Source organism: Amaranthus tricolor, chromosome 1, assembly GCF_026212465.1.
Source record: "Amaranthus tricolor cultivar Red isolate AtriRed21 chromosome 1, ASM2621246v1, whole genome shotgun sequence".
Taxonomy (NCBI): Eukaryota; Viridiplantae; Streptophyta; class Magnoliopsida; order Caryophyllales; family Amaranthaceae; genus Amaranthus; species Amaranthus tricolor.
In genome coordinates this window covers 39,517,684-39,543,657 of record NC_080047.1, presented here as the reverse complement: position 1 = coordinate 39,543,657, position 25,974 = coordinate 39,517,684, and the positions used below count along the sequence as shown (strand labels likewise).

The 25,974-nt window shown below is 28.7% G+C and overlaps 2 protein-coding genes across 2 annotated transcripts; one reads left to right on the top strand and one right to left on the bottom strand.

The window, feature by feature from the left end:
• The first annotated feature begins 1,297 nt into the window (after positions 1-1,297).
• On the top strand, positions 1,298-1,741 carry LOC130818191 (uncharacterized). The gene has a single exon (XM_057684259.1). The coding sequence runs from the start codon at positions 1,298-1,300 to the stop codon at positions 1,739-1,741; it is 444 nt and encodes a 147-aa protein (XP_057540242.1).
• An 8,518-nt stretch (positions 1,742-10,259) lies between these two features.
• LOC130818181 (probable leucine-rich repeat receptor-like protein kinase At5g63930) lies at positions 10,260-16,347 on the bottom strand. Its single transcript, XM_057684248.1, has 2 exons — positions 12,509-16,347; positions 10,260-11,074 (listed from the first exon to the last, which is right to left on the bottom strand). Exons 1-2 carry the CDS (start codon positions 15,438-15,440, stop codon positions 10,695-10,697), a joined length of 3,312 nt encoding a protein of 1,103 aa, XP_057540231.1. The 5' UTR covers positions 15,441-16,347; the 3' UTR covers positions 10,260-10,694.
• Positions 16,348-25,974: the final 9,627 nt, after the last annotated feature.

The window sequence follows — 25,974 nt, the reverse complement described above, 5'->3', positions numbered from 1 at the left end:
ATATTTCTTGTTAAATGTAATAATTGATATATATTGTTATAACAGCATACTTTAAATGTAATAATATTTCTAGTTAAATGTAATAATCAAAAGAGTTACCCCATAATGATAATCATAATGTCTGCTTTATATAATATTGAAATTCTTTAAATTATATAAAATAGTTTATATCCTAAAATATATGCATTTCCATATAAATTATTTATATTACAACCAAATTGTTGCTTGTAAAATAGCTACCACCAAATCATGTATAGCTATGTACAATTTTTAAAAAGATTTCAATTAATTATATATATTTGGTGTAATAAATTTTTTTAAAAAACTTACCTTTAAATCTTTAAATCATAATTAATGTAATAAAATCTTTTTGATGTCACGAAATCACATTTTAACCTATATTTTGTTGCATTTGACAAATCTCTATAAAATCGCCATTTGAAAATTTTTAGTTTTTTTAATTATTACATTATACATATGATTATCTTTAAAGATCACACGATAATATCATAAAATATACATTAGAAATTTAGAATAATAGAGATATAGCACAATCACTAAAATAATGGTGCGCTGGCATATAATAAATACTATTTTTCTAAACTATACATTTAATGCATAAGTTTAGTCAATAAATTTAGTAACTATTTCAAATTCAATAAAAAATATCTTCTTAAATAGGTAAATACAATTAAATTTTAGAAAATATTTTAAATAAAAATTACCTTTTAAAGTAAAAGATTGTCAAATTTATAGAAGTACTTTATTATAGCCAATCCTCCTTCTAAAGTAACAAAAAAATCTCAATTTTATTTTATTTATTTTAATTTGAAAAAATTAATATTAATAATCTAACATTTTACTTATTTGTTGTGAATAATTCCACCTTTAGAATATTTTCTAACAATTTGATAATTGCCTTTATAGCTCGCTATGAATTAATAATTCAATATTTATTTTAGTATATTGGCAACATACCCTATTATTATATATTATTAATTATTAATATATTAATAATTTGATATATTATGGGTAAATATATGATAAAAATTTTATTATTAGAAAATAATTCAAATGGTCAAAAAGTTGGATTATTAATGTGAATTTATTTCTTTTAATTTAGGGCATCAAAATTTATTATAAATAGCCACTATTGTCACATGTCAGTTAAGACTTTTGACTTGTCTCTCTTTCATATTCCATCTCCTAAATTTCTTCCAAAACAACATAATTAAACAAATTCCAAACATTGTATTGATCTCTTTTTCTTCTTCTTCTTTAATATCTTGAATTATTCATGAAGATAAAAACTTGTGCTCTCTTTCCCTGTTTTTTGACGCTTATAACATTTGTGACGGTTTTTATCATAACAATAAAAGAGCCAGAATATCTTTCTGTCACAAAATATAGTATAAGTGTCATAAATGGGTTTTCAAATAACTCATCTTTACCGCTTGTAATATGGTGTGAGTCCGAAGAAAATGACATGGGTGGTCGAGCTTTACAAGAAGGCGACGATTATAGTTGGAGTCAAAGCACCGGATTTTTGGGCGTCGGAATTAGTCGAGTATTTTGTACGATCAAATGGGAAAGTGTCAGGAAAGTTTTTGACGCTTTTCATTTTGAAAGAGATATTCATCGTTGTAGTCCTTTTAAGATGTGTGTTTGGTTGGTTAAGGAAGATGGTTTCTATTTTAGTAATGATGGTTTGCTCTTTCAAAAGGATTTCTCATGGATGTAAATGTAATATTTACTCCGATCCGTTTATTGTAGTACTTGCAACCATATTGATATTTTTCCACACAATATATATAAATAATTACAAGTATTTCAAAATAAAAGTAATATAAATATAGAATGTTATGTATTTTTATTTATGACCCATTTTGTGAATTCCAAAATTTTCGTGTAAATTTTTATAATAACTAAGAATCTTGCTAAAGAATGTTTTGGGTCATTTGTTAATGAGGATATAAATCTAATATAAATAGTAAATTAGAATATATATATTAAACTTTGATTAATGTAAAAACACTAATAATATTACCTGATATAATATAAAATTTAAAATTTATCATCAAATTATGCGTTATAATATATTATGTTATTAATATCTTTGATTATATTCACTAATTTATACTTTCATATATGTGATTAGTTTTTTTAATGTGTGAGTATTGTTTAGCTTTTATCAAAAGGTAATATATTTTATTCTGGTAAGGTAGTGCACATATGATAAATGTTGTGAAACTTTGCATGTAATTTTCATAGTAAAACTACAATACTAAAGTCTTATTGTTAATAACATTTTTAACAACCGTGTCTTATAAATGTAACTATCTACTAGAATTTTCGATTTTTAATTGATTAATTAAAATCGAATAATTTGATTTGATTTAAAATAATCTGCCAATAAAAATTTAATTAGATTTTCAAAATATTTACATACACACAAAAAATCTAAGTTGATATATCAATATATCATATCCATAAATCCTCTACACTAATTGTTAACTTTGAACAATGACTATTTTGTGGCTTTGCATAAACTAATGACAAACATTTTTTGCTCTACTACTAGCATTTTATTGTGGGTTATGATAAGTATATTCCATACTATATAGTATAAACAAAAATTAATTATATCATTTTAAATAGATTTATCTCGGAAATTTTATTACAAAATTATTTACATGTATTATTAATATGTTTAATACTTAATTTCATATGTCATTTGTTAAGAAATCATATGTATATATATGTAACTAATAAATACTTTCATATGTCATTTATTAAGAAATCATATGTATATATATGTAATTAATATGTTTAAAAGTTTCATATGCAATTATTAAGAAATCATATTTATATATAAGTAATTAATGTGTAATATTTTCCGTATTAGGAATAGTTTCTTATACATAGTTCTATAGAATTATATGTTGAGTGCGTAATTAATGTTTTATATTTCCTTATTCGTTGATATGGCCTTAATAATCCTAATTAATTAAATTTATAATTAGGTAGATATGCTCATAAAACATTCTTTTATACTCATTTATGATGATGGTTACATGGAGATCTTTGGTGAAGAATGTCTTGATGATCATCATAATTAATCATCTTATTAATTGCATTGGTTTAATGGGAAAATAGAGTTATTGAACAATGGCTATGCAAAGTCTATTCTAGATTATTTGCATACACCTTTTTTACACAAAACTTCAGCATAAAAACACTTTTTATTTTATACATCCGACTTTTATGTTTGGTAATTGAAGTTTTTAATTAGGAAATCTGAAAAAGTTTTTTTTTGCTGAACTAATTAATAATTATTGTATTTTTTCTATCACTTTTAACATTTAAAAGACTAATTTTAAGATTTAAAATACCAATTTTAAGACATAAAAGACCAATTTAAAGACATAAAAATCAATTTCAAGACTTTGGAATTGATAATTTTAAGTCATGGAATTCGGAAACTTCAGGACTTTAACGGCCCGTTTGGTACATGGTATTAGAGGGCGGTAATGGTAATAAAATTAAGTAATAAAAAATTTGGTTGTTTGGATGCCTTCAATGGTAATGGATGGTAATAAAATAAGGTAATGAAATTACCAAAAAGGACCATTTTTATTATCATGAAACAACCTGGTATTAGGCTGTAATGATAATGAAGTATTACTGTGGTAATAAAATAAGGTAATGTTGTTTCGAGCTGAAACAAAAAAAAAAAGGGTATGTATGTAATTATCGAAAAAAAATTATTATTAAAAAAAGAATCATTAGATAGAATAATTTAGATACAATAATGCTTTTAGATACAAATATGAATCATTACCATTTTTTATTACTAACAACTAAATGCAATCAATGGAATATTATCTTCCATTACCATTCTTTAGTCATGCACACCAAACAAAAGAATCTTTATTACCAATTCTCATATCCATTCCTTCATTATTATTGCCATTACAACATTTCATTTCCATTACTTCATTACCATCAACCAAACTTAAAAGACAAATTTTGAAACTTAAAAAATCAATTTCAAGGCTTAATATTTTTATTTAAACTCTAAAGTAGCAAGGATGACTTAAACATTGAAATTAGTATTACAAACTGTGAAATTGGTTTTTTAAGTTGTGAAATTGACATTTTAAGTAATCTTAATATTTGTCTTTTAAGACTTAAAATTAATGTCAGAATTAGAAAAAAAATTAACTAGGCATGGATCAGTCGCACAACTTCAGTCGTCTCACATGAGAGTTACTGTCTTACTGCTAATTAAAATAGAAAAAAACTTGTGTATTTTGGGCCTCCTACCCTTAATACATGACATGAGACCTCAATACACAAATGTTTTTTTTATATAGTAGGTTTTTAGAGAGACCATCTTTTAAAAAATATACCAAACTTCCTTTTTTAACTAATTTTCATCATTACATTTAACTAATCTTTCATCTTATTTATACATTAATTTTACTTTCCTAATAAATCATTGTTGTAGACACTTTTCTCCAATCCCTTTTCTTAATTTCTACAAAGATGTTATTTGTAGATCACAAATTCTTGTGAAAGACGGTTTCTTTGAAAGATTATCTCTAATTAGGTTGACCCAAAAAGAAAAATATAAAGTAAATTTCTCGATAGACATTAAGAGTATTGTAAATAGGTATTTAGAATATTATAGATACTATTGATCACAGTGATAATCAATAAGTGTGTCGTCCCAAATTACATTAATAATCAATAAGAATGTCTTCCCATATTATAATATTGATCACCACACTGTCATAGCACGACTTGGCACGAGACACAATAGGCATCAAACATGGGCGACCCGAGATGACACATTTACATTGTTAGACCTTATTTTAGGATGGCCTAGAAGGCACAACACTATTCACGATACATTAGCACAGGATGATTTGGCACGAGGAAAGACAGACATAATCATTATAATATAATTTGTTTTTAGTGGAATATATTCAGCGACATTTGATTTAAATGTTACTACTTTAAATTTCTAATAGTATATATAGTGGCATTTATTAGACCATTTAGCAGCATAATAAAAAAGCATACTAAAGATTTTCACAAAATAGGATCTAATGACATTTCTCATAAATAGACTATAGTAACAATTACATATGCTACTAAAGGCCAAATAAAGTGTCACTAAATCACTTTATAGTAGAACTTAAAATAAAAATCAACAATTACTACACTAAAAATATAATCAGTAGCATTTTTTTAGGGTATTATTATTTGTCGCCACCCTTTTCATTTTATCGCCACCCCCCCCTCTTAATGAAATTACGAATTTACCCCTGATTTTTAAAAATTTACAAATTTGCCATTGAGTTAATAACTTTTCATTTTCATTTTTTTTAATTTTTTTTAATTATTTTTATTTATATTATTATTATTATTATTATTATTATTATTATTATTACGGCTATTATTATTACGGTTGTTATTATTATTATAACGGTTATTATTATTACGGTTATTAATAATAATAATAATAATAATAATAATAATTTTTTAATTATAATAATAAAATTAATAATAAAAATTAAAAAAAAAAAAAAAAAAAAATACCAGTCGCACAAAACGTGCGACTGACAGTCGCACAACACAGTCGCACATTTTGTGCGACTTATATATTTTTTTTTTTAAATTTTTTTTTCTTTATTATTATTATTATTATTAAACCTGTATTAATGTCATAATTATTATTCTGCATTTTCCAAGAGTTATAATAATTAGTTTTCGATGGATGAGTCTCATTTATTACAAGTGGATATGGAAAGTTTACTTGTATTAGGCCTCATCTCCCAAGAAGTCTCTTCAGTTCCAATAGTATCCCAGAAATTTAAGTTCCAATAAAGGGTATTAATTAGTTTTCGATGGATGAGTCTCATTTATTACATTATCATAATTATTATAATAATTATTAATTTTTATTATAATGAGTCTCAAATTTAATAAATTAATTACACTAAACAAATTCATTACAATAAAAAAAAAAAAAAATTAAAACCGGTCGCACGAACCGGTCGCACAAAATGTGCGACTGTACAGTCGCACATTTTGTGCGACCGGTTCGTGCGACCGGTTTTAATTTTTTTTTTTTTTCTTTTTCGAATACGTAAATCAATAACTACTTCTTACAACAACATTATCATAATACATATTATTACAACATTTACTAAATAACATTAACTAACAACAAACTCTTTCAAAAATTTTAAAAAAAAAAAAAAAAAAAAAAAAAAATTTTGGTTTTGGCCCAGTCGCACAAAACGTGCGACTGTACAGTCGCACGTTTTGTGCGACTGGGCCGAATCGAAAATTTTTTTTTTTTTTTTTTTGCTTCGATTGATTTAAAAAAACTTACCTCGAATTTTTTTTGACGATTTCGATTCCAAAGTTTTAGCTCCGCTTAATTTTATGTGAAGAATTTGATTTTATGGAAGTGATGAAAGTGTTATTGAGTGGATTTGAAGTGTTTTTATATAAGTTATAAGCTTAGTGGCATTTTCGTAATTTTTTAAATTTCAGGGGTAAAGTCGTAATTTCATTCAAGGGGGGGGTGGCGATAAAATGAAATTGGTGGCGACAAATAAGAAATGGGTTTTTTTAATGCCACTAAATTTAATTCATAAAAAGTTAAATTTATTGCAGCGAATATATACAACACGTAAACGACCTACCATGACACGATTTCTTCGGTGACTTCCATCTTAAAAAGTTTAACATTAGAAAGACAACTAAAATGAAGGGATTTCCAAACATGTGGGTGGAGGTGTATTGCCAAGATCTTTGCTGACACCAAATCTATAAGAACAGAGAGTTGGAATCCAATTACATAGGAATAGTTTCAAGCTAAGGTAGGCTTTATTTATAATAGCAAATTGCTTCAATGAAAGCCACACACAAGGAATGGAAGTCAGCCATGGGCATGGGCCCCCTGGTAGTGAACTAGTGATAGTGAAAATGCAACACATAACATAATACCACCTTATCACCAACAATTCATCCCATTGTTTTGCTTTGAGTGAGCCTCAAATACCCACTTGCTTGTTGGTACTAAATGGTATTACTGAGAATTATTTATGGTGTAAGTTTTTAGGAAAATTTATTATCGTGTTATTAATTCCCATAGGAATGAAACTTTGATTATAAAAAAGTTTTTTTGTTTGTAATTTTTTTAGTATCATGTATTCAAATGGTAACCGAATGAATTTTTTTAAAAATAAGATGATTGAGGCGGAACAAATTTGCCCATTAAACTTGTTAAACAATTTTCCCACTAAAACTACACTCAATTTTAATTATTATTCCCACAAGATTGTTAAAATTGCGATTTCGATTGTAAAATCGTACGGTTTTACGATCCAAATACACACTAACGTCGTTACTAAAATCAAAATCAATGAGAATCGCAAGTAGAAACGTTTGAATTATATAGAATCATAGAATAGTAACCATCATAGAATATTACGATTCTACTAATTACTCACGATTTTAAAAAAACCTCCACAAATATACGAAATAGTGTCTTATCCCACCAAATCAACTATATCCATGGGCTATTTCCTATTTTTCTTTTTAATATTTAAATTTCGATTCTTGACCATAATATGGTTATTATATAAACATGCATGGGAGTTGGGATTCTTAACTTTTTAATGAAAATTCTTTTTACTTGAGTTGTTTTATTTTATCTAGATTACAACTTGAGCTTTGGTTTCATTTGGTGTTACTTATTAATTATTACATTGATGTTCATAATTGATAATTTCTGCATTATTGATTGTTATGATTTTTTTTTTTGCCAAATAATTTGTATTATATACCAAAAAGGAAGCAAAATACACACTCGAGCTGGAACTTGACTCTAGCTGGTTGATTGTTACGAAATTATTAGGCCTTCAAAAATGTTTCATTATAATGTGACTTTAATAAAAGTGTTTTACTTGATGTTGCTTAATTTACTGAGGATCATTGTTATTGTATGTACTTGATTTGTTTGTTTTTATAAAATAATTATTATATATGATTAGTGTATATTTTATTATGTTTGTCAATTCATAAAAAAAGAGAAAAAGCCAGTAAATAAGAAGCTATAGTATATTGTTTTAATAATAACAAAGTTTTAAAAATATTAAATAAATTTTAAGTGTTCTTTTACAATAAAAATGACTAAATAATATACAAAAGCAATTACAAATGTTTATTTTTGCAAAATTGTAGAACTATTCGATTTCACGATTCGATTCTAGGAGCTGTTTTTGATACAAGTTAAAATTACGATTTTAACAACTTCGATTTTCACTATTTAATACCAATTATCAAAAAAACCATTAATACTTTTGGAGGAGGGTAGTAAATACAAGTACTTATTATACTCCCTCCAATTCACTAGTAATGTCTCATTTGTTTTTTGAATACTATTCATTTCTTACTTGTAATTTGTATTTTATTATTAATCTATAAGTTAAAACATAGTCAAGTGCGATCTTGTTTGATTCGTATCAATGCAAAGATTATTCATATCAACTTTTCATAATTTTTAATTATGCACTATTAGAGATATTAAGGATTGAATAAGTACATTGGATAGAGTGTATAAAGCAAATGAGACACTACTTGTGAATTGGAGGGAGTAGGATTTAAATGAGAAAGATAATACACAAATCCTTGTAAGAGACGGTATCTAATTGGGCCGGCTCATTATATATTTTTTAAAATATTGTAAGTAGGCATTAAGAATGATGTAAGTAGACATTTAAGATATTGAAGTAGGCATTAAGGATACGATAAGTAAGCATTAAGGATAATGTAAGTAGGCATTAAGAATACGATAAATATGCATTACTCTTTAATGGGCTAGACTTGAGATACGTCTCTTAAAGAGACGATCTCTCAAGAGACTAGCTTAAGATGATATGGCTTAATTGGTCTGGGCTAAAGATAGGCTCTATATGGGCCGTAAATAGAATTTAAACGGACTCTTTATTAACAAAAATATAGCGGGCTACGGGTCTGAGACGGGCCTTTATTATTATTATTATTATTATTATTATTATTATTATTATTTTATGATACACTATTATAATTTATATAATAGTCCAATTATGACATGATAAGTGTAGTTTTTTACGCTTATCGTGTCTTTTTTTGGTTTATCGAGAGCTTTGGTTAGCGTTTTGAGGTTTAAAGTGATCAAGATTTGCTAATTGGAGTTCATTTGGTGTTGTATGTCTTTTCGTGCTTTAATGATTGATATTCGAGTGTATTCAAGCAAGTTTCAAGCCATCCTCATCCTCAATTATGTCTACCGATCTTTAATGACGTGTCATCGCATGTTCGGACATTATTCCGTAGCTCACGAAGACATTTCATGGTTATGAAGAGGTTTGAGAGTCACTGATAAGATTTCAAGTCAATTAGCATGATTTCGGGCGATATTATAAAGAACTCGGACGAAGTCATGGTTTGATTAAAGTTCTGGGAAGTAGTCGATGAAATCTCAACCGAGATTCGGGAATTTCGCCCAAGACTAGCAATTTAGTAATTGCACACAAGTCAAACTTAGTTAATTATATTATGCCTTTTGTTAATTACTCTCTTTTAATCTAGTTTTTAATTTTAATTAGTACTATAATGTTTATGTAATTGGAAGTTTATGATTGTTGTGTTCTTCATCAAGATTTTGATTTTCGTTCTTCGTCGTCTTTCACCATTAAAGTATCATTACTCTTCTAAGAGCGATCACTCTAAGGGTATACTTAGATTGGTTGTAAATATTTAAGGGGTGAAAAATAGTCAAAGTAAAAAAATAAAGTTGATAAATGAGAAATTAGTAAAATTTAATTATTATAGAGGAGCAATCTTCTTTTTTCTTCATTATTTTTATTTCATGCTCATTTTACCTTCTTTAAAACTATCTCAACTACTTCAAATGCATATCTATTTGCTTTCATTTTATTAATTTGACTTTATTTTTCCTCTTAAATATTTACATCCAATTCAAGCATCCCTTAAGGGAGTAGGCCTCTCTGATGGAATGGACGCTCCAATAGAGCGAGCGCTCCTAATGAAGAATTTGCTTTATATGAAAGATCTCATATATTGCACTGTTGAAATCCATACAAATAACTTTTACAAATACAAAACATATGAAACAATAAACAATATGAAAATGTTAAACACAAATTTTTAAATGAGACAGTTTCATTTTTATTAGGCTGACATATGTACATTTAGTATGTTAAATTAATCACTAATAATTTTAAAGTGATCAATTATAAAAATGAGCTAATTATATGAAAAATAAAATCTACATAGCCAGCATTAGGTATTTATCAATAAGGTGACTAAGAAAATGTCACCATTAAATCATTAATCAGAAAACTATTTTGTTTCTAGAATACAATGACTTATTATCTATAATTAGATACTCAACAAAATGTGGGGCTACACAAATGTAAAAGAAAAAAAAAATAGAATGTACAATGAAAATTTGGGTTATTTCTACTTATAGTATGGGTGTCACATTTCCTCGTAAATCATGAATAAAAAAGCAAATTATGGTTAATTTCTCGCCAAAATTTAAACCATTTTAAGCGAATTATAAATTCAAAAAGCAAATTTGACGGATTATGTTACACCGGTACGTATCAGACAGCATTATCCTTAAGGGATATATCATGAAAAGAAGGAGAATCTGATTTCCCATCAATCTGATTAGATTCATTGAGCATCAACACAACTTCCCTCATCGACGGGCGGTCGAATGGAGACATGTTAATGCAGAGTAAAGCAAGTTTCATGACAGTTATCATATGATCAACAATACTTCTATCTTGTAAGTTTAAACGAGCATCGAGTAATCCGGGCGTCAATGAATTAGTCCGGATGTAATTTTTGACCCAATTAACAAGATCGCCACCCTGGTCTAGGGGTTGTACCGGGGTTTTTCCTGTTAAAAGTTCCAAAAGAACTACTCCGTAGCTATAGATGTCGCACTTTTCCGTGACCTTCATTGTGTATGCATATTCTGCAAGGACCACAATACCACTTTGAGGACAAATTTTTTGTTAAATCTAAAGTAACGCTTTTAAATTGTTATATATAGTTGCAATAACATTTAACTACAAACCATATCTAAGACAATGATAATTCACATGGAAAAAGGTCAACATAATTATATGATAATGTATGTTTGTCTCCTACATTGGTGATGCTAGAATATCCTAATCAATAATATCATGGATAGTTGGATATCCTTTTTGCGTTCATAAGACAATGTAGTTACTACCATAATAGCATGGATTTGACTTATAATCAAGTAATATGCCAACTAATATAGCTATGAAGAAAATACCAACTCTTAGTTGAATGTATTCAGGGTCATTCCTAACCTAGACAAGGTAGATAAATATCTAGAGCCCAGAGCTAGAAAATGGCCCAATATGTTAATTCAACAATGTTGTCATTGTAGAACACCGCTTGTAAAATTGTAACTTTACTTTGCTGAACACCCATTAATAACTGAAATCGACCCTCTATAGAAAGGGCCCATTTTTTTCATTTTGTTTGGGGCTTTTAAATGTCAGGAACGACACTGAATTTATTGAACAATAGTGCAAATTCGCAGATGCAGTTGCAATTATGGTAATGATTTTGAAAACAATCCGCAGTCAATGCGAATAGTTTTGCTGTAATTGTGGTCTATATTGCGGTGGTGGTCACCTCAAATGACTTTGGTGATATGGCCAATAATTGCACTATGATTTGATCCCAAAAAAATTCATTTTAAAGCAACAGATGCATTAGGTTCTAAGTGAACAACTTGTTTGTTTAAACCTACTCTGTTGAAATACAGTGTAATGTATCATACAACAGTTGGCAACAATAAAACAATAAAGTAAACACAAATTTCTGCATCAAATTCAAGTTTATCATCAACCATCATTCACATGAACCTTATATTTATCTTAGGAACCATCATAACACCTATAAAAGCATGGATTTAAATGCCCATAAACCGCTCTATGTTAAAAAAACCAGCTCAACCAAAAGCTTAAGCAGATGATTGAGGCCTCAATATATGTATATAGTCCCTCTCCTAGATCCCTTTAGGCTAGAACTAAAAGTGTATACATAGCTTAAGTCTCTCTTATACTTGGCGGCTGGCGCTAATAATTTCACTTGAAAGGAGGGTTGGATGAGATTCCAACTGGTGACCTGAGCTTTTGATACCACGTTAAGAAATCAATTCAACCAAAAGCTTAAACTGATGGCTAAGCCCTAGGTCATATACTCCAACACTTAAAAGGCTACCTATCCAACTTAAATGATGTTCATCACAAATTTCTAACATTCTTAGGAGCAAGGGACAATTGTTCCACCTATATGCATAAGATCACTAAGCAAATTTATATATGCAGAAATATAAACAAAGTATAACTCTATCAAAGAGAAATCGTACCAGGAGCAATATATCCATATGATCCAGCAACTGCAGACACTGATTTTGACTGAGGCATGTCAACAACTTTTGCCAACCCGAAATCACCAACATGTGCTTCAAACTTTTCGTCTAGTAGGATATTGTTTGATTTGATATCGCGATGAATAATCCTCGGTTTGCAATCATGGTGTAGATACGCTAGCCCTTGAGCTGCACCGAGTGCGACTGAGAACCGAGTTGGCCAATCTAAGTCACATGACGGTCCATGAAGCAATTCGCCTAAGCTGCCCCTAGACAAATACTCATACAGCAGCAAATTCGAGCCTTGGTGATGGCAAAACCCGTATAGCTTCACAATATTCCGGTGTCTAATCTTTCCAAGGGTCAAAATCTCTGCACGAAAGCCATTCTCGATGTTGTTACCCTCCCTGTTAGAAGCTAGTCGCTTAACAGCAATCGTCAAGCCTGTGCGCATAGCTGCCTTGTATACGGTGCCACAAGCGCCCCTTCCGATAATATACATGTCATCAAAATTGTTTGTTGCTTCAATAAGATCATGGAAATTGAAACCTTCCTTAGGAGGGAAGTAAATATCCGAAACTGACGAATCAGCTCCATTCTCTTCGACAGAAGCTACTGTTTCGACAGGCCTCTGCATATAGATCAGTATAACAACGATCAGAACAAGTGAAATACCGCCTACAGTAGCTGCAATCACAGTAATTATCTTCCCCTGGGAAGATTCAGCATTAGTTTGAGGTGGAACAGAGTTAAACCCGAATGTATCATTGCAAGTTTTAGCAAGAGGCTGGCCACAAAGACCTTTATTTCCGATGAAACTGCTGGCGTCCATGGTTTGGAACAAGGGTATTGAAGGTATTGATCCGGTTAAATCGTTGTACGAGAAATTGACACCTAACAAGCTTGAAAGGTTTCCAAATGTGTTGGGGATCGCACCCGTCAAATGGTTGTTATCGAGGTAAAGATATTCGAGAAGAATAAGGTTTCCGAGCTCTGATGGTATTGTGCCAGAGAGATTGTTACAACTGAGATTCATAGCAATCTGCAACCCTGTAAGATTTCCTAAAGAAGATGGGATATGACCAGAAAACGAGTTTCCACCCATCTGAAGCTCGGTCAATCGAGTGAGATTCCCGATTGCAGATGGAATGTTTCCTGAAAACTTATTATCAGAAAGCATGAGAAGTTCGAGCTGCAAAAGGGTTCCTAGCTCAGTTGGCAGAGCGCCTTCAAAGCTATTGAAGCTAAGATCAAGACGCTGAAGCATCTTACACTCGATGATATCAATCGGGATTCTTCCTGTGAGAAAATTGGACGAGATGTTAAATGTCACTAACTGAGACAGTTTACCAATCTCCTTTGGCAACTCCATGGCAAAATTATTGTTTGCAAGATCAAGCCGCTGCAACTTATTACACTTTCCAACTTCGGGGGGAATAGGACCATTAAACTTGTTATGTCCGAGCTCAATGGCGGTAAGGTTTTGAAGCTTGCACATTTCTGCAGGAAAGCTCCCTGTTAACAGATTACCAACCAAACGAAGCTGCACTAAAGACGGGCAGTTTAAAACCCCGGATGGGATATTCCCATAGAGCTTATTCGATTCGAGATTGATCAATATCAAATTCGAATGGCGACAAAGGAATGGAGGAATCCTCCCTGTCAACTGATTAGCTGAAAAATCAACCACCCAAAGTGGGCTGTATATCCCAAGCCCTCGAGGAATGCTACCGGTTAAGTCATTGTCAAATAGCTGAAGTTGGATCATTCGAGTTAAGTACTGAAACCCGATTGGAATACGACCTGTAAGATAATTGATTGAGAGATCCAGCTTTGTTAAGTTTCTTAATAAACTCAATTCAACTGGTATAGAACCAGTAAGCTGATTCTGGAAAAGATAAAGAAGTGTCAAATTCTTGATCTGACCCATCTCAGATGGAATCTTCCCCACCAAAAAATTCTCAGAAAAATCAATTTCTGTAGCTAAAGAAAGATTCCCAATTTGCTTAGGAATGGTTCCATTCAGCTGATTTCTATAAAGGTATAATCTTTTCAGATACTTAAGATTCCCAATTTCTCCAGGAATTTCCCCAACAAGATTGTTCTGATATAAAGCAAGAGTCTCAAGATTAGTGCAATTCACAATCTCAACTGGGATACTACCAGACAACTGATTACCCCAAAGAATCAATTCAGTTAATTTGGTAAGCATCCCAATCTCTTTGGGTATATACCCAACAAGCTCATTTTGTGCTAATCCAAGATATTGCAAGTTTTCACAATTTCCAATCTCAGCGGGCAAACTTCCGCTGATGGAAGTTTGCCCTGCTCGAAATTTCTGCAACTGCTTGAGATTCCCAATCGAGCGAGGCAATGAGCCACTGATACTATTAGTATATGCCACAAATTCAACCAACGACGAGAGATTCCCAAACTCTTCAGGAATGGAACCAATCAAGTTGTTGTTACACAAATTGAGGTATTGTAAGTAAGCCAAACTACCCAATGAAGCAGGGATTGGACCTTCAAACTGGTTATCGTTCAAAGATAAAGCCTGTAATGATGAGCAATTCCCTAGTTCATGGGGTATATTCCCACCCAATGAATTGAAAGAAACATCAAGAAAAATTAGGTGGATTAAACAGCCAATGCTAGGTCCTAAGGACCCAGAAAGATTCATCTTTGTAAGATCAAGAGACAGCACTACAGGTTGATAAGCAGTATTAGAACAAGTCACACCTTTCCATTTACAGGGTGTTTCACTATTAGCATCCCAATTACTTAGATTGTTGTATTCATCATCAAGCCCATTTTTCAGCTCTAAAAGACAAAAACCCTCAGAATTTAAACATTCAGAAAAGAAAACTAATTGGGCAGTGATAATGATGAATCCCCATACCCAAAGCCAAAATATGTGTGATTTTGGCATTGTAACAAATTACTAACAACCCTTTAAAACTACAATTGTAGATAGCATAACAAGTTTCCTTCCATTACTCTAAATGGACTAAAGAACTTCTTTTAGAACTTTCATCAAACATATTGAAAACCCATTAGAAATTCAAGAACAAGGAATAGTCGGTAAAGGAGAAATTGGGGATTCCAAAATCTGAAACCCAAGAAATTCAATCAAAAAGCTTGTATAAGGAAGAAATATAGTGCTACTACAAAAACCCATGATCAAACACAATAAGGAAAACATACCCAGTTAAGCTTTTCCCAAGATTTGTGGGGATCATTAATGAAAAAGGCAAAATTGGAGCTGAAAAAGATAAAAAGAAATGAAAAGATAAAAGGTTACTTCATTTTCCAAGGTGAATGGTACCCTTTTGAAGCAAAGACACTCAAAATAAAATGAATGCTCTTTTCTGTGATCCTACCCAAGGAAACAAATGCTTTAAAAGAAAAAGATTAATAAATGGGTTGAAAAAAAGAACTAAAAAAATAAGTGAAAAAAAAATTGACTGTTTTGAAAAATAATGGTGAAATATCTTAAGACAGATTGTGGGAAAGGATGAGAGCTCTTGGTTGAAGCTTTAATGGCCGACAAAGCATGGATTCATCTTCTTCTTAATTCCCATCTCTTAGATTTCTCTATCATTCAGCAGCTTCTTCCTCTTTTTTTAGTGCTAAGAAGATAGCTGATCAGCTAGAAAAAAAGAACTGGACACTGATGTTGATTACTTTGCTTCACACTCTTGTTCGTTGTTGTATGCTGGTAGTCTTCCCTTGTTGAATGCTAGTCTTAACAAAATAGCTTTTAGAATTTTCTAAATGCATCCATCTCCAATTCTCCATCAATAAGTAAATAGTTATCGCTCCGTCTTGACATAAACGTGCCCGTATTGTGCCGCCGTAAGTGGGGTCGAGTGAATTATGTAAATTAAACACATTAAATATTACTCCAATTTCTAACCGGATAATTCGATTGGATATAGGTTTTCAAAAATCGGATAATTTACCTGATTTTCACAAATTAGAAAAATTGGATTGGATACCTGGTTTCAAATCGGATCTGAGTCACATTTTTTGAAATCGGATATTCGGTATCAGGTTTATTTATTTATTTATTTTACTTTTTTCGTAAATAAAATGATGATGGTTTCTATTAAACTAACTTTGGGTTGAATCTTAATATAATTTTTTTCTCAAAATTTTTTTTTTTTAATAATTGTTCTTACTTAAACCAATGTGAAATAATGTTATTTTTAATTTTCTTAATTTGTCTTTTATGACTAATTAAGCTAAATATTTTTAGAAAGTTAGTATTTGAATTTTATATAAAAATAAATAAAAATAGAGATAAATAAACTCATGGTTGAATAAAAAGACAAAAAATATATAATAAAAAACATTCTAATAAAACCGAAAATCCAGATCTGACCCGATTTAATCCAGGTCGGAACCGGATCACGTTATTAGGTATTCGAAAAACCAGATATTCGGATTTCCGGATTCGGGTCAACCCGATATCCGATTTTGAATACCCCTAATACTAATAATATGAAGTATATTTTTGATTTACATGTTATTCAAAGAATATTTTATTTTTTAACATTTTTAATTTGGTGGAATTAAATTAAAATTGATCATAATTTATCATTGAATACGTTTTTTATTATTCGAACAAGATGTAAGACACTAATGTTTGATAAATAGGAGTACTAAGTGTAAAAATAAATGTGCCTACTACTATAAACAAAATGAAAATGGCTAAATCTAGTTTATTTTCCACATTTAAATAAAAGCCCTTAATATATTTTATACTCATTTATAAAATTAATAAATAATTTCATTTATCAAATACATTGAGAGTTTGTTTGTGTCATAAACAAACACAAAGTAAATTGAATTAAATATATTGAGAGTTAGGACTTCTTTTAGTTAAAATATGTATTATTTTTTTTAGGTAAGATTATAATTTAATTTTCGTATTCTCATTTTTTTCAACTTACTCTATATTCTTAGTATCAAATGAAACATAACTATATTTTAATAGAAGTGCATTTAAATAAGTGTATGAGCATTAACTAAAACTAGTTTATAAAAATTGAACAATGCAACGTCATTATTTTGTACTCCCTCCGTTCTTTTTTGATCTTCCATTTTGAGTTTTTCACACATATTAAGGAAGATAGTATCTTTGGGTTGTAGTGGGTATTATTTTAATTAAATAGTAGTGTGAAGTAATGATTGTATTGGAAGTATGAGATTGTAGTGGGTATTATTTTAATTAAATAGTAGTGTGAAGTAATGATTGTATTGAAAGTATAAGAGAAAAAATAATTATAAATAAAAGAAAAGAAGTACATTAAAAGAAAATGGGGGTTTTAAGGGGTAAAAGTGGGATAAAAACTTTCTAAAAATAGAAAGTATTCTAAAGTGGAAGAACTTTTGAAACTACCCATTATAGTAATATGGAAGATCAAAAAAGAACGAAGGGAGTAATATTTTTCTTAATTAATTTGTTTGTTCAAAGGATTAAGACTCGCCTGCCTACTTTACAATTTTAAATCTCGTATTCTTAACAATCTTACACGTCTTATCGAAAGTCCCTAATTTTCTAAAATAATAATAATAATACGACTCTTTATCATTTAATATTATATAGTAAGTTGATTAATAGTGATTTTTTATTAAATGGGAATCAGATCATATCATTAATTAGATGCATGGAACCGCTTGGCTTATCTCACCAATCATTTAACCTCATTGGCTTAGAACACGGGATAAATAAATTTAATATAGTGTATTATAGCGGTCAGATATTTAAAAATAAGAGAAAACATAAAAAAATAAAAATAATGGATTAATTTAAAAATTAATTTATTAAAATAAATTAGTATAAAAAAATAAAGAATTTTTAAATAAAAAGGACAAATTAAATTACACCGAAAAATATATTTTATGATCTAAGAGTTGAAATATTAACAAAATTGACATCCTCATATATATATTTTTTTGGCATGTTTAATTCAAATTGGTTAATATCAGAAACATTTAAAATATAATTATGAGAAAGCACCATATAACTATTGATATTAAAATTTAGTTTTTTTTTGGACAGAATATTAAAATTTAGTTATATGTTAAAGAAGTTGTCTATTATTTTAATTTCTTACTACACTTATTTGATTTACTTTGCTAATGATTATTATATTGTGATTTTAATATTTTATCTAACACTTTTATTGTTTTAATTAATTTTAGATTGTAATTTTAAAATATATTTCTGAATTTGTTAATGAATTATTTTCTTAATAAAAGAACCTTAATCGTTAATTTGACCCTACTGAAATAAAACCTAACTTTTAAATTGAATATGTACTAGTCTCTCTATCCTACCAAATTTACATGTAAATCAAGAATAATGAATAATTATATCATATATGGTAAAAAAAATACTCCTTTTGTTTTTTAATGTTTATCTCTGAATTAAAATTTAAAAGTTTATAAAATTTAGAAGTGAGAATCGCATTAGGAATTTTAACTTATAAAAAGTACAATTATAATTAACAATCTGTCTTCCATTTTCGATATTTAGAATTTTTTAAGCAACAATTTGGGTGTTAAAATGAAAATACGAGAGTGATCTTTAAGGAAAAATAGAAGCATTTCAAGATGGTAATGAAAACGACATAGCAAGATGATAACAATGGTACGAAAGTTAAAGAAAGAGGGAGAGGAAAGGAAAGTTTCAAAAACTTTATTAAAATATATTTAAAAATTAGAAAATTTTATGTGTTATAATTAAAAAGGATTGTCAGATGAAACTCATTTATTGGCTAAAGTAAAATAATATGACATTTGATGTTGACCAATATTTCTACCATTATTATATTTTTGTATAGCATTTATTTATAGTTAAATTGAGTTAATTAAAAAATATAATATACTGCATAATATATCGTTGATAATTTCCAAAATTAAATAGTTAATTTATACATAAAACGGTCAAAAATTAAGTATTTCTACTGCATAATATCTTTGTCTCTAGTTTTATAATATCATATATTTATATATGTTGATTATAAAAAACATGTATATTGCATGAGTTTCTACACTAATACTAATATTAACGAATAAGTTGAAACTAGTCATTACACTAATGTGGGCAAATTTTTAGAAACGAAATGAGCCATTTTATTGTAAAGTGTAAGAAGTTTACAAATAAATTAAAAATATAAGTTAAATATATAAATGAAAACAAAAAAAAAAAATTGATCATGACAAAGTAATAAAAAAGATGTCAAAATTTGATGGGAGGAATCAAACTAAAAAGATGGGCAAATTTCTTAATATTAAAAGACTAAATGAAAATATAGTTTAACAATGTCAAATTGTTACTAGAATACCATATAATAGTCCTACTAGTAGATTATTGGTTGTTTCCTAAATAGCTTTTGGATTAGTTTTAACTCTAAATTTTTAGTTGTCATGAAAAAAAATTTGGCACATTACTTTTTAGTTAGCTAAAAATGGATTTTCTAATGGCTAATTTTCTTAGCCCTTTTAATGACTTTTGACTTATTGACTCATTTAATTTGGCCAAATATCTTTCTAAACAACCGACTTAAAAACTAATATCCCATATAATTAATTAATTTTTTTAATTGATCACTTTAAAATTATAAGTAATTACTTTAGTATACTAAATTTATATGAATCAATCTGATAAAAATAATTTCACCATAAAACCGTTTCATTTAAAAATTTATAAAATATAATTAATAATTCCAACCGATGAAACAAAACAATTAAAAAACCAACAATATCAACAATATAATGAAATTATTATGAAAATATATTGGGCAAACCATGACAAGTTAAGATGTTGAATAACAAGTCAAGTGCTACAGATCTGTACGTACTAATTCAAACATCTTCAATCCCTATGTCCTCCTTTACCTTCCACCCTCTTTCCTTCTTAGAATATCTAGAAATTTAACATATTTTTAAATATGACTACCTCAAAATCAATTTGATATAGTAGAAAGGTATCGGATTTAAATCTCATACATTCGTTATTCTAATTATTAACATCATATATAAGGAGGGTATCTGATGTATCTATAATCTGACTCGAAATGCTCTTGTGTGAAAAGTCATAATAAAATATACAATATATACTGAAGCTTTAACTATTAATTTAAAATTTTAATTGAGTTAATTTCTTAACGTATTAAGTTTATATTATTAGGTCAAATTTTTAAAATATTAATATGCAACTTGAAAAGGGTAAAAAAAAAAAAAGTTAAATTCCATTGTGATCAGACTTTATTTAGATTTGGTATAATTTTGTGTTTGATTTTTTTTTTTTCAGTTGAGACTTGTAATTCACTTAATATTTGTGTTTTGGGTAAAGATTTCTTATCTTATTATTAGCTCATAAGTGTAGAAAATTTATTTTTGTTAAAATAGTATAAAAATACTGTAAAAAGTATTTTTTATAATAAAAAACAATTAGAAACTTATTCTAAAAATAATAAGATCGAAACAGCGATAAAAGTTTAGGCAAGCAGTTTAATTTTTTCATAAAATCAAATTAGAGTAAATATCATTCAATTTTTGTTTATTTCACTATGAATCTAGATCACATTGAGTCACAATCTAAACCAATAGTTGACATAGTTTCTTGTAAGAAGGCTTAAGTTTTTTGTTGGTTTGCCTATTAAATTCTTTACGGTTGCACGGTTACTAAGACATAGTTTACTCTGACAAATATTTAACCTAATTTAGAAAGTGAGATCCTAGTTTTTTACATTTTTGAATTTAAATACAAATTAAATTATGGAAAATCTTCAATTTTTTACATTTCAATTTAAATCCAAATTAATTATGGAAAATATAAATTAATTTATTGTCTAGGGAGTACAAATTAATTTGATTTTCCATTTTTATTTTTATGTAATAGTTTTGACTAACAAAACTGATGCAAAAACCGATCTTTCACTGACCCATTTAAGAGGTCTAATCACAAATAACAAAGTTCTTATCTTTGGTTGACTTCCTATCCATCACACCCATTTGTTTGAGGTTTAGTCTATATTCTACATTAACATTTTCTTTTGGATTTTTTTTTGCATGTAGCTAACTTAAAACCCTTTTCTAATTTTTTTTTTTTTAAATTTAGTAAAAATGTTTTCTCATCTACCACCTTATACTTCCTCCGTTCCAAAATACTTACAATATTTTTTTTTTCACATAGTCCAATAAAAAATTATAAAATTTTGATATTAACTTTTGAATAAGACAAACCAAACAAAATCTCACTTAACTATGTTTTAACTCATAGATTAATGACAAATTAAGAATGATGAATGAATAATGATATATTTTCTAATGTTACAACTAATATGAAACGGAGCAATAAATATTTAGGATTTTTTTTGCATGTAGCTAATTCTTAAAACCGTTTTGTAAAAAATTTTCTACCATCTTTTATTTTGGATTTTTTTTTTCTCTTTTTATGTTCTTGTCCTTGGCAATCTTATCTACTTAACCCAAGCAAATAAAATTATCATTTCATTATCCTCTATATCCCATATTTAAAACCATGTGCAAGGGAAAGATAAAAAAAGACTGTATTATCCATTTACTTAATAGTTTCTTTAATGTTTTTTTTTATAATCATTGATATTTTCCAATTTCAAATATCAATTCATTAAACAACATTAACCTTTTTACTAAGTGTGTTTAGCTAGGGATGACAATGGGTATTGAACCCGATCCGGATCCGTGGATCCGTATCCGTTTTCACGGATCTGGGTCCTAGCATTAATATAGTTTCATTACAACTTTTCAGAAGAAAAACTTCCACAATATAAATCAGTGCATAAAAACTTGTAAATATTTCCCAAAAAAGAAAAATTAATAATTCTTTTCACTATTTAATTCTAAACATTTTTATTTTTATACAGTTTCCACCAAATTAAACATCAGAAAAACTACTCCGACCCATTGAGTCTTAACTTTTCCCATCCACCCAACATATCAAACATGGAGTGATTATATATCCAACTTCTAGTGTAGTGTAATGCAGTGTTGTTATCTAAATCTACCATGAAAAAGAAAATACATGCATCTCAACTTACTTAATGGAGGTCCCCCCACTCTTCCTCTTCTTAGAATTTACATTGATATATAAGGTAAGGTAATAAAGGTATAATTTTAATTGTTAATATTTTTTATTGGTTATTACTAAAATTATAAAGAAAATTAATATTAGTAAAATTTACATTGACGCGAATCAAACAATATCTTATTTGACTACATTTTAATTTATAGATTAAAAATAAAATAAAAACTAATAGCGTTTAGTGAATAATATTGAATAACAAATAGGAAGATGACAGTAGAACATAAAAAATATTTAGATTTTGATGGTCTTAAACAAAGGTGGTAATTTTATTAGTTAATCGAAAAATTTGTATATATTTATGTGAAGTTGCATATGACGTTTGTTATCAAGGGTTGATCGAAAATAACCTCTTTATTTAGTTTTATTAACAAAGGTAAGGTTGCTTATATTCGCTTCTTTCAAACCCCATTCTAAGTAGAAGTCATTTAATAATATTATAGTATTGAAATGTTGACGTTGTTTTATTATTTTACATAAATAATAAATAATATGTATAATTAATTTCATGAAGTTTAATTTAGGACATCCTTGGTATTGACTTTTGGAGTAACATTCTAGAATGTGCACGAAAAGTAGGTGAATGACACTTAGAAAAGTAGAGAAAAACAAGATTGGTATATGACTAAATTAAAGATGAAGGCAATAGTAAGGGCTCAAAGTACCAAGAAATGAGGGTGTCATGTGAAAGAACAGGGAAATTCTTGTTATTGTTGGCTTACAAAGACAAGAAACAAGTTGATGTTATTGACACTCGGGAATATTCATCGTTGGATCAAATGTATAGATCATATTCATAGCTAATGCCATTGCAAATTATGACAACTATGAAATTTACTTACTTGAAATGGACATTGTAGTGGATTTTTGACCCTACAACTATCTCTATCTTTTAATTCTTCTCTTCACCCTGAATTAAGGGTGTGCTGCTTGACTTGAATTGCTCAATATATTGATCGTACTGTTAGCTGTTAGGTTAGTTGTTAAAACAAGTTGTTGTAAATATGGACAAATATAGCATGTAGTTATTGAGGTGAGTTGACATCACTTAAATCTAAAATAAAATCAAGTAGTACATGGGTGACCAGGGTTCAAAACTCATAAAGCGCATATAGTACATAAAAAAAATTTAATTATTGACATCACTTCTTATTTTCCTGGATCGGCTGCTAGTTATAAAGATATTTACTAAAATGAAAATAGTATTTCATCACCCTAATGTCATTAAGGGATGTTTAAAAAAAATATTATTGATTGTTCGTTGTTTATTAGAGAAAACGTGGTTAAAATACTAGTCATAGTAGTTTTTGTTTTGACTTTAAAATTAATTTATAGCTAATTTATAAGTTACTTTTTAAACCCTTATTTTTAGACCGATTAAAAAGTAAAAATCTGAAAATCAATAGTGAACTAAAAAGTCATTTAGGAAAGTAACCCTAAAGCTACTCCTTGTTGGGGTTTTGCACATTATTACGTATGTAATTCGTATTGTTTCTTCATTTGAATGAGAAAAGACCTTAAGGAAATACATGGTGCAATTTGCAAAAGTTCATAATTGTTTTACTATCATTGTTTTAAAGCAAATATCTTATTATTATTTTGGATAATTTTATTACAAATGTCTCATTTTCTATTCAAAAAGCTATTTATAATTTATATTTGCTTGAGATTTATAAAAATTTTCAACTTTGATTTCTATCCATCAACTTATACCTTAACAAAAGTTGTCAAAAAGTAAAATTATCATCAATTAACCACTACCTATATTTCTTTCATGTTTTTGTGAAAAACTATCTAACACTCATGGATCTGAATCCAGTGATGGGCCTTATTTGATAATAGTATCATATCGCTCATGGATCAAAATCCAATAGGCCTTATAAAAACATGTTTTAGCATCAACAAGTTTTGTGAGAAATCGTCTTACACTCTTACGTGAGAATCACTCAAATTAGAATAGCACAATCAGTGTAGAAAATCATAATGCGGAAATAAGATTGATTTGCATTTTGAATACTTGGTTTGTAACTACCTCTTTTTATACAAGTAATAAGGACTAAAATAAGAAAACAAAATATTAACCTAAACCTAAATAATTAGGAAATAAAATAACCTTATACATTCTAAATATTAAAAATATCTTAATTTCCTAAAGCATAATATTCTAAAATAATATCTTTATTTTATTCTACTTTCTATTTTCCTATACTCCCCCTCAAGTTAGGTTTCGGGATCCGAACTTGCACAATAATTTTTAACTCTTCGAATCCAATCGTCTTTAATAGAAAGTCCGCTAGTTGATCTTTTGATTTAACAAAGGACAATTTGATGATCTCTTCGGCAAATTTGTCATAGTTGATCGATTTTTAATTTTTTGACTTTGGATAAAAGGTCATAAAATAAGTTGGGTTCGTTTAATTTTTGTTTTGGGTCAACAATTTGGATTTTGGGTTTTTGGATTAATTGGGATTCAAAGGTAAAATTGAGTTGATTTTGTTTAAAGGGTAGATAGGTAGAAGATATGGTTGGTGGGTTAGTTCGCGGGTCAGTGGGTCGGGGGTTTGCAATCTGGGTAGTTTAAGATTAGACGAGGGTAATAAATGAGTAGCCTCCATATAAAACTTATTTTTTTGGAAATATACTCTTAATTTCCATATCTGGTCTTTCTTTCTCTACTGATTTTTGAGATACTGAGTTTGTGGGTTCAGGGATTTGGTTATCCTTGCTTACTTCTCCCCATGGAGAACTTTTCTCGGGGTGTTTTTCGGATTGGGGTTTGGGTATTTTTACTTCTAGTTCGTTTGTCCCTTCTTCTTTTGGAATTTGATTTTTATCTTTCTCTTTACTCCCCCTTTCACCATTGACTTGCGTATTCACTTCTTTTATATTACTCCCCCTCGTGAGCTCACGCTTGATGGTGCAATTCATGGGAGGTAGCGAAATTGGACCGTATAGAGTATGAATCCAAGTCCATAATTCATGGGCAGTGGTAGTGAATGAAATAACAAGGTCGATAATGTCGGAGTTAATACATGCGAGAATCTATGACATAATCCTGCTATCATATTGTTTCCATTGTGAAGTTATGGTCGTCAGGGGAATGACGGTGATATGATTGAGCATCCCCTTATCGCCAAGTTCAATTTCTATTTCTTTACACCACTTGGTGTAATTTTTTCCGTTAAATTTTTCGGATACCTCTGGTTTTTTATTGATTTTTGGGTTTGTATCAATTTTTTGGTTTCTTTGTTGGAAAAGGAGGATAATTTGCGCAACCTCTGCCAATGAAAACATCATGTTTTCGATCTGATTTTTTCTATTGATT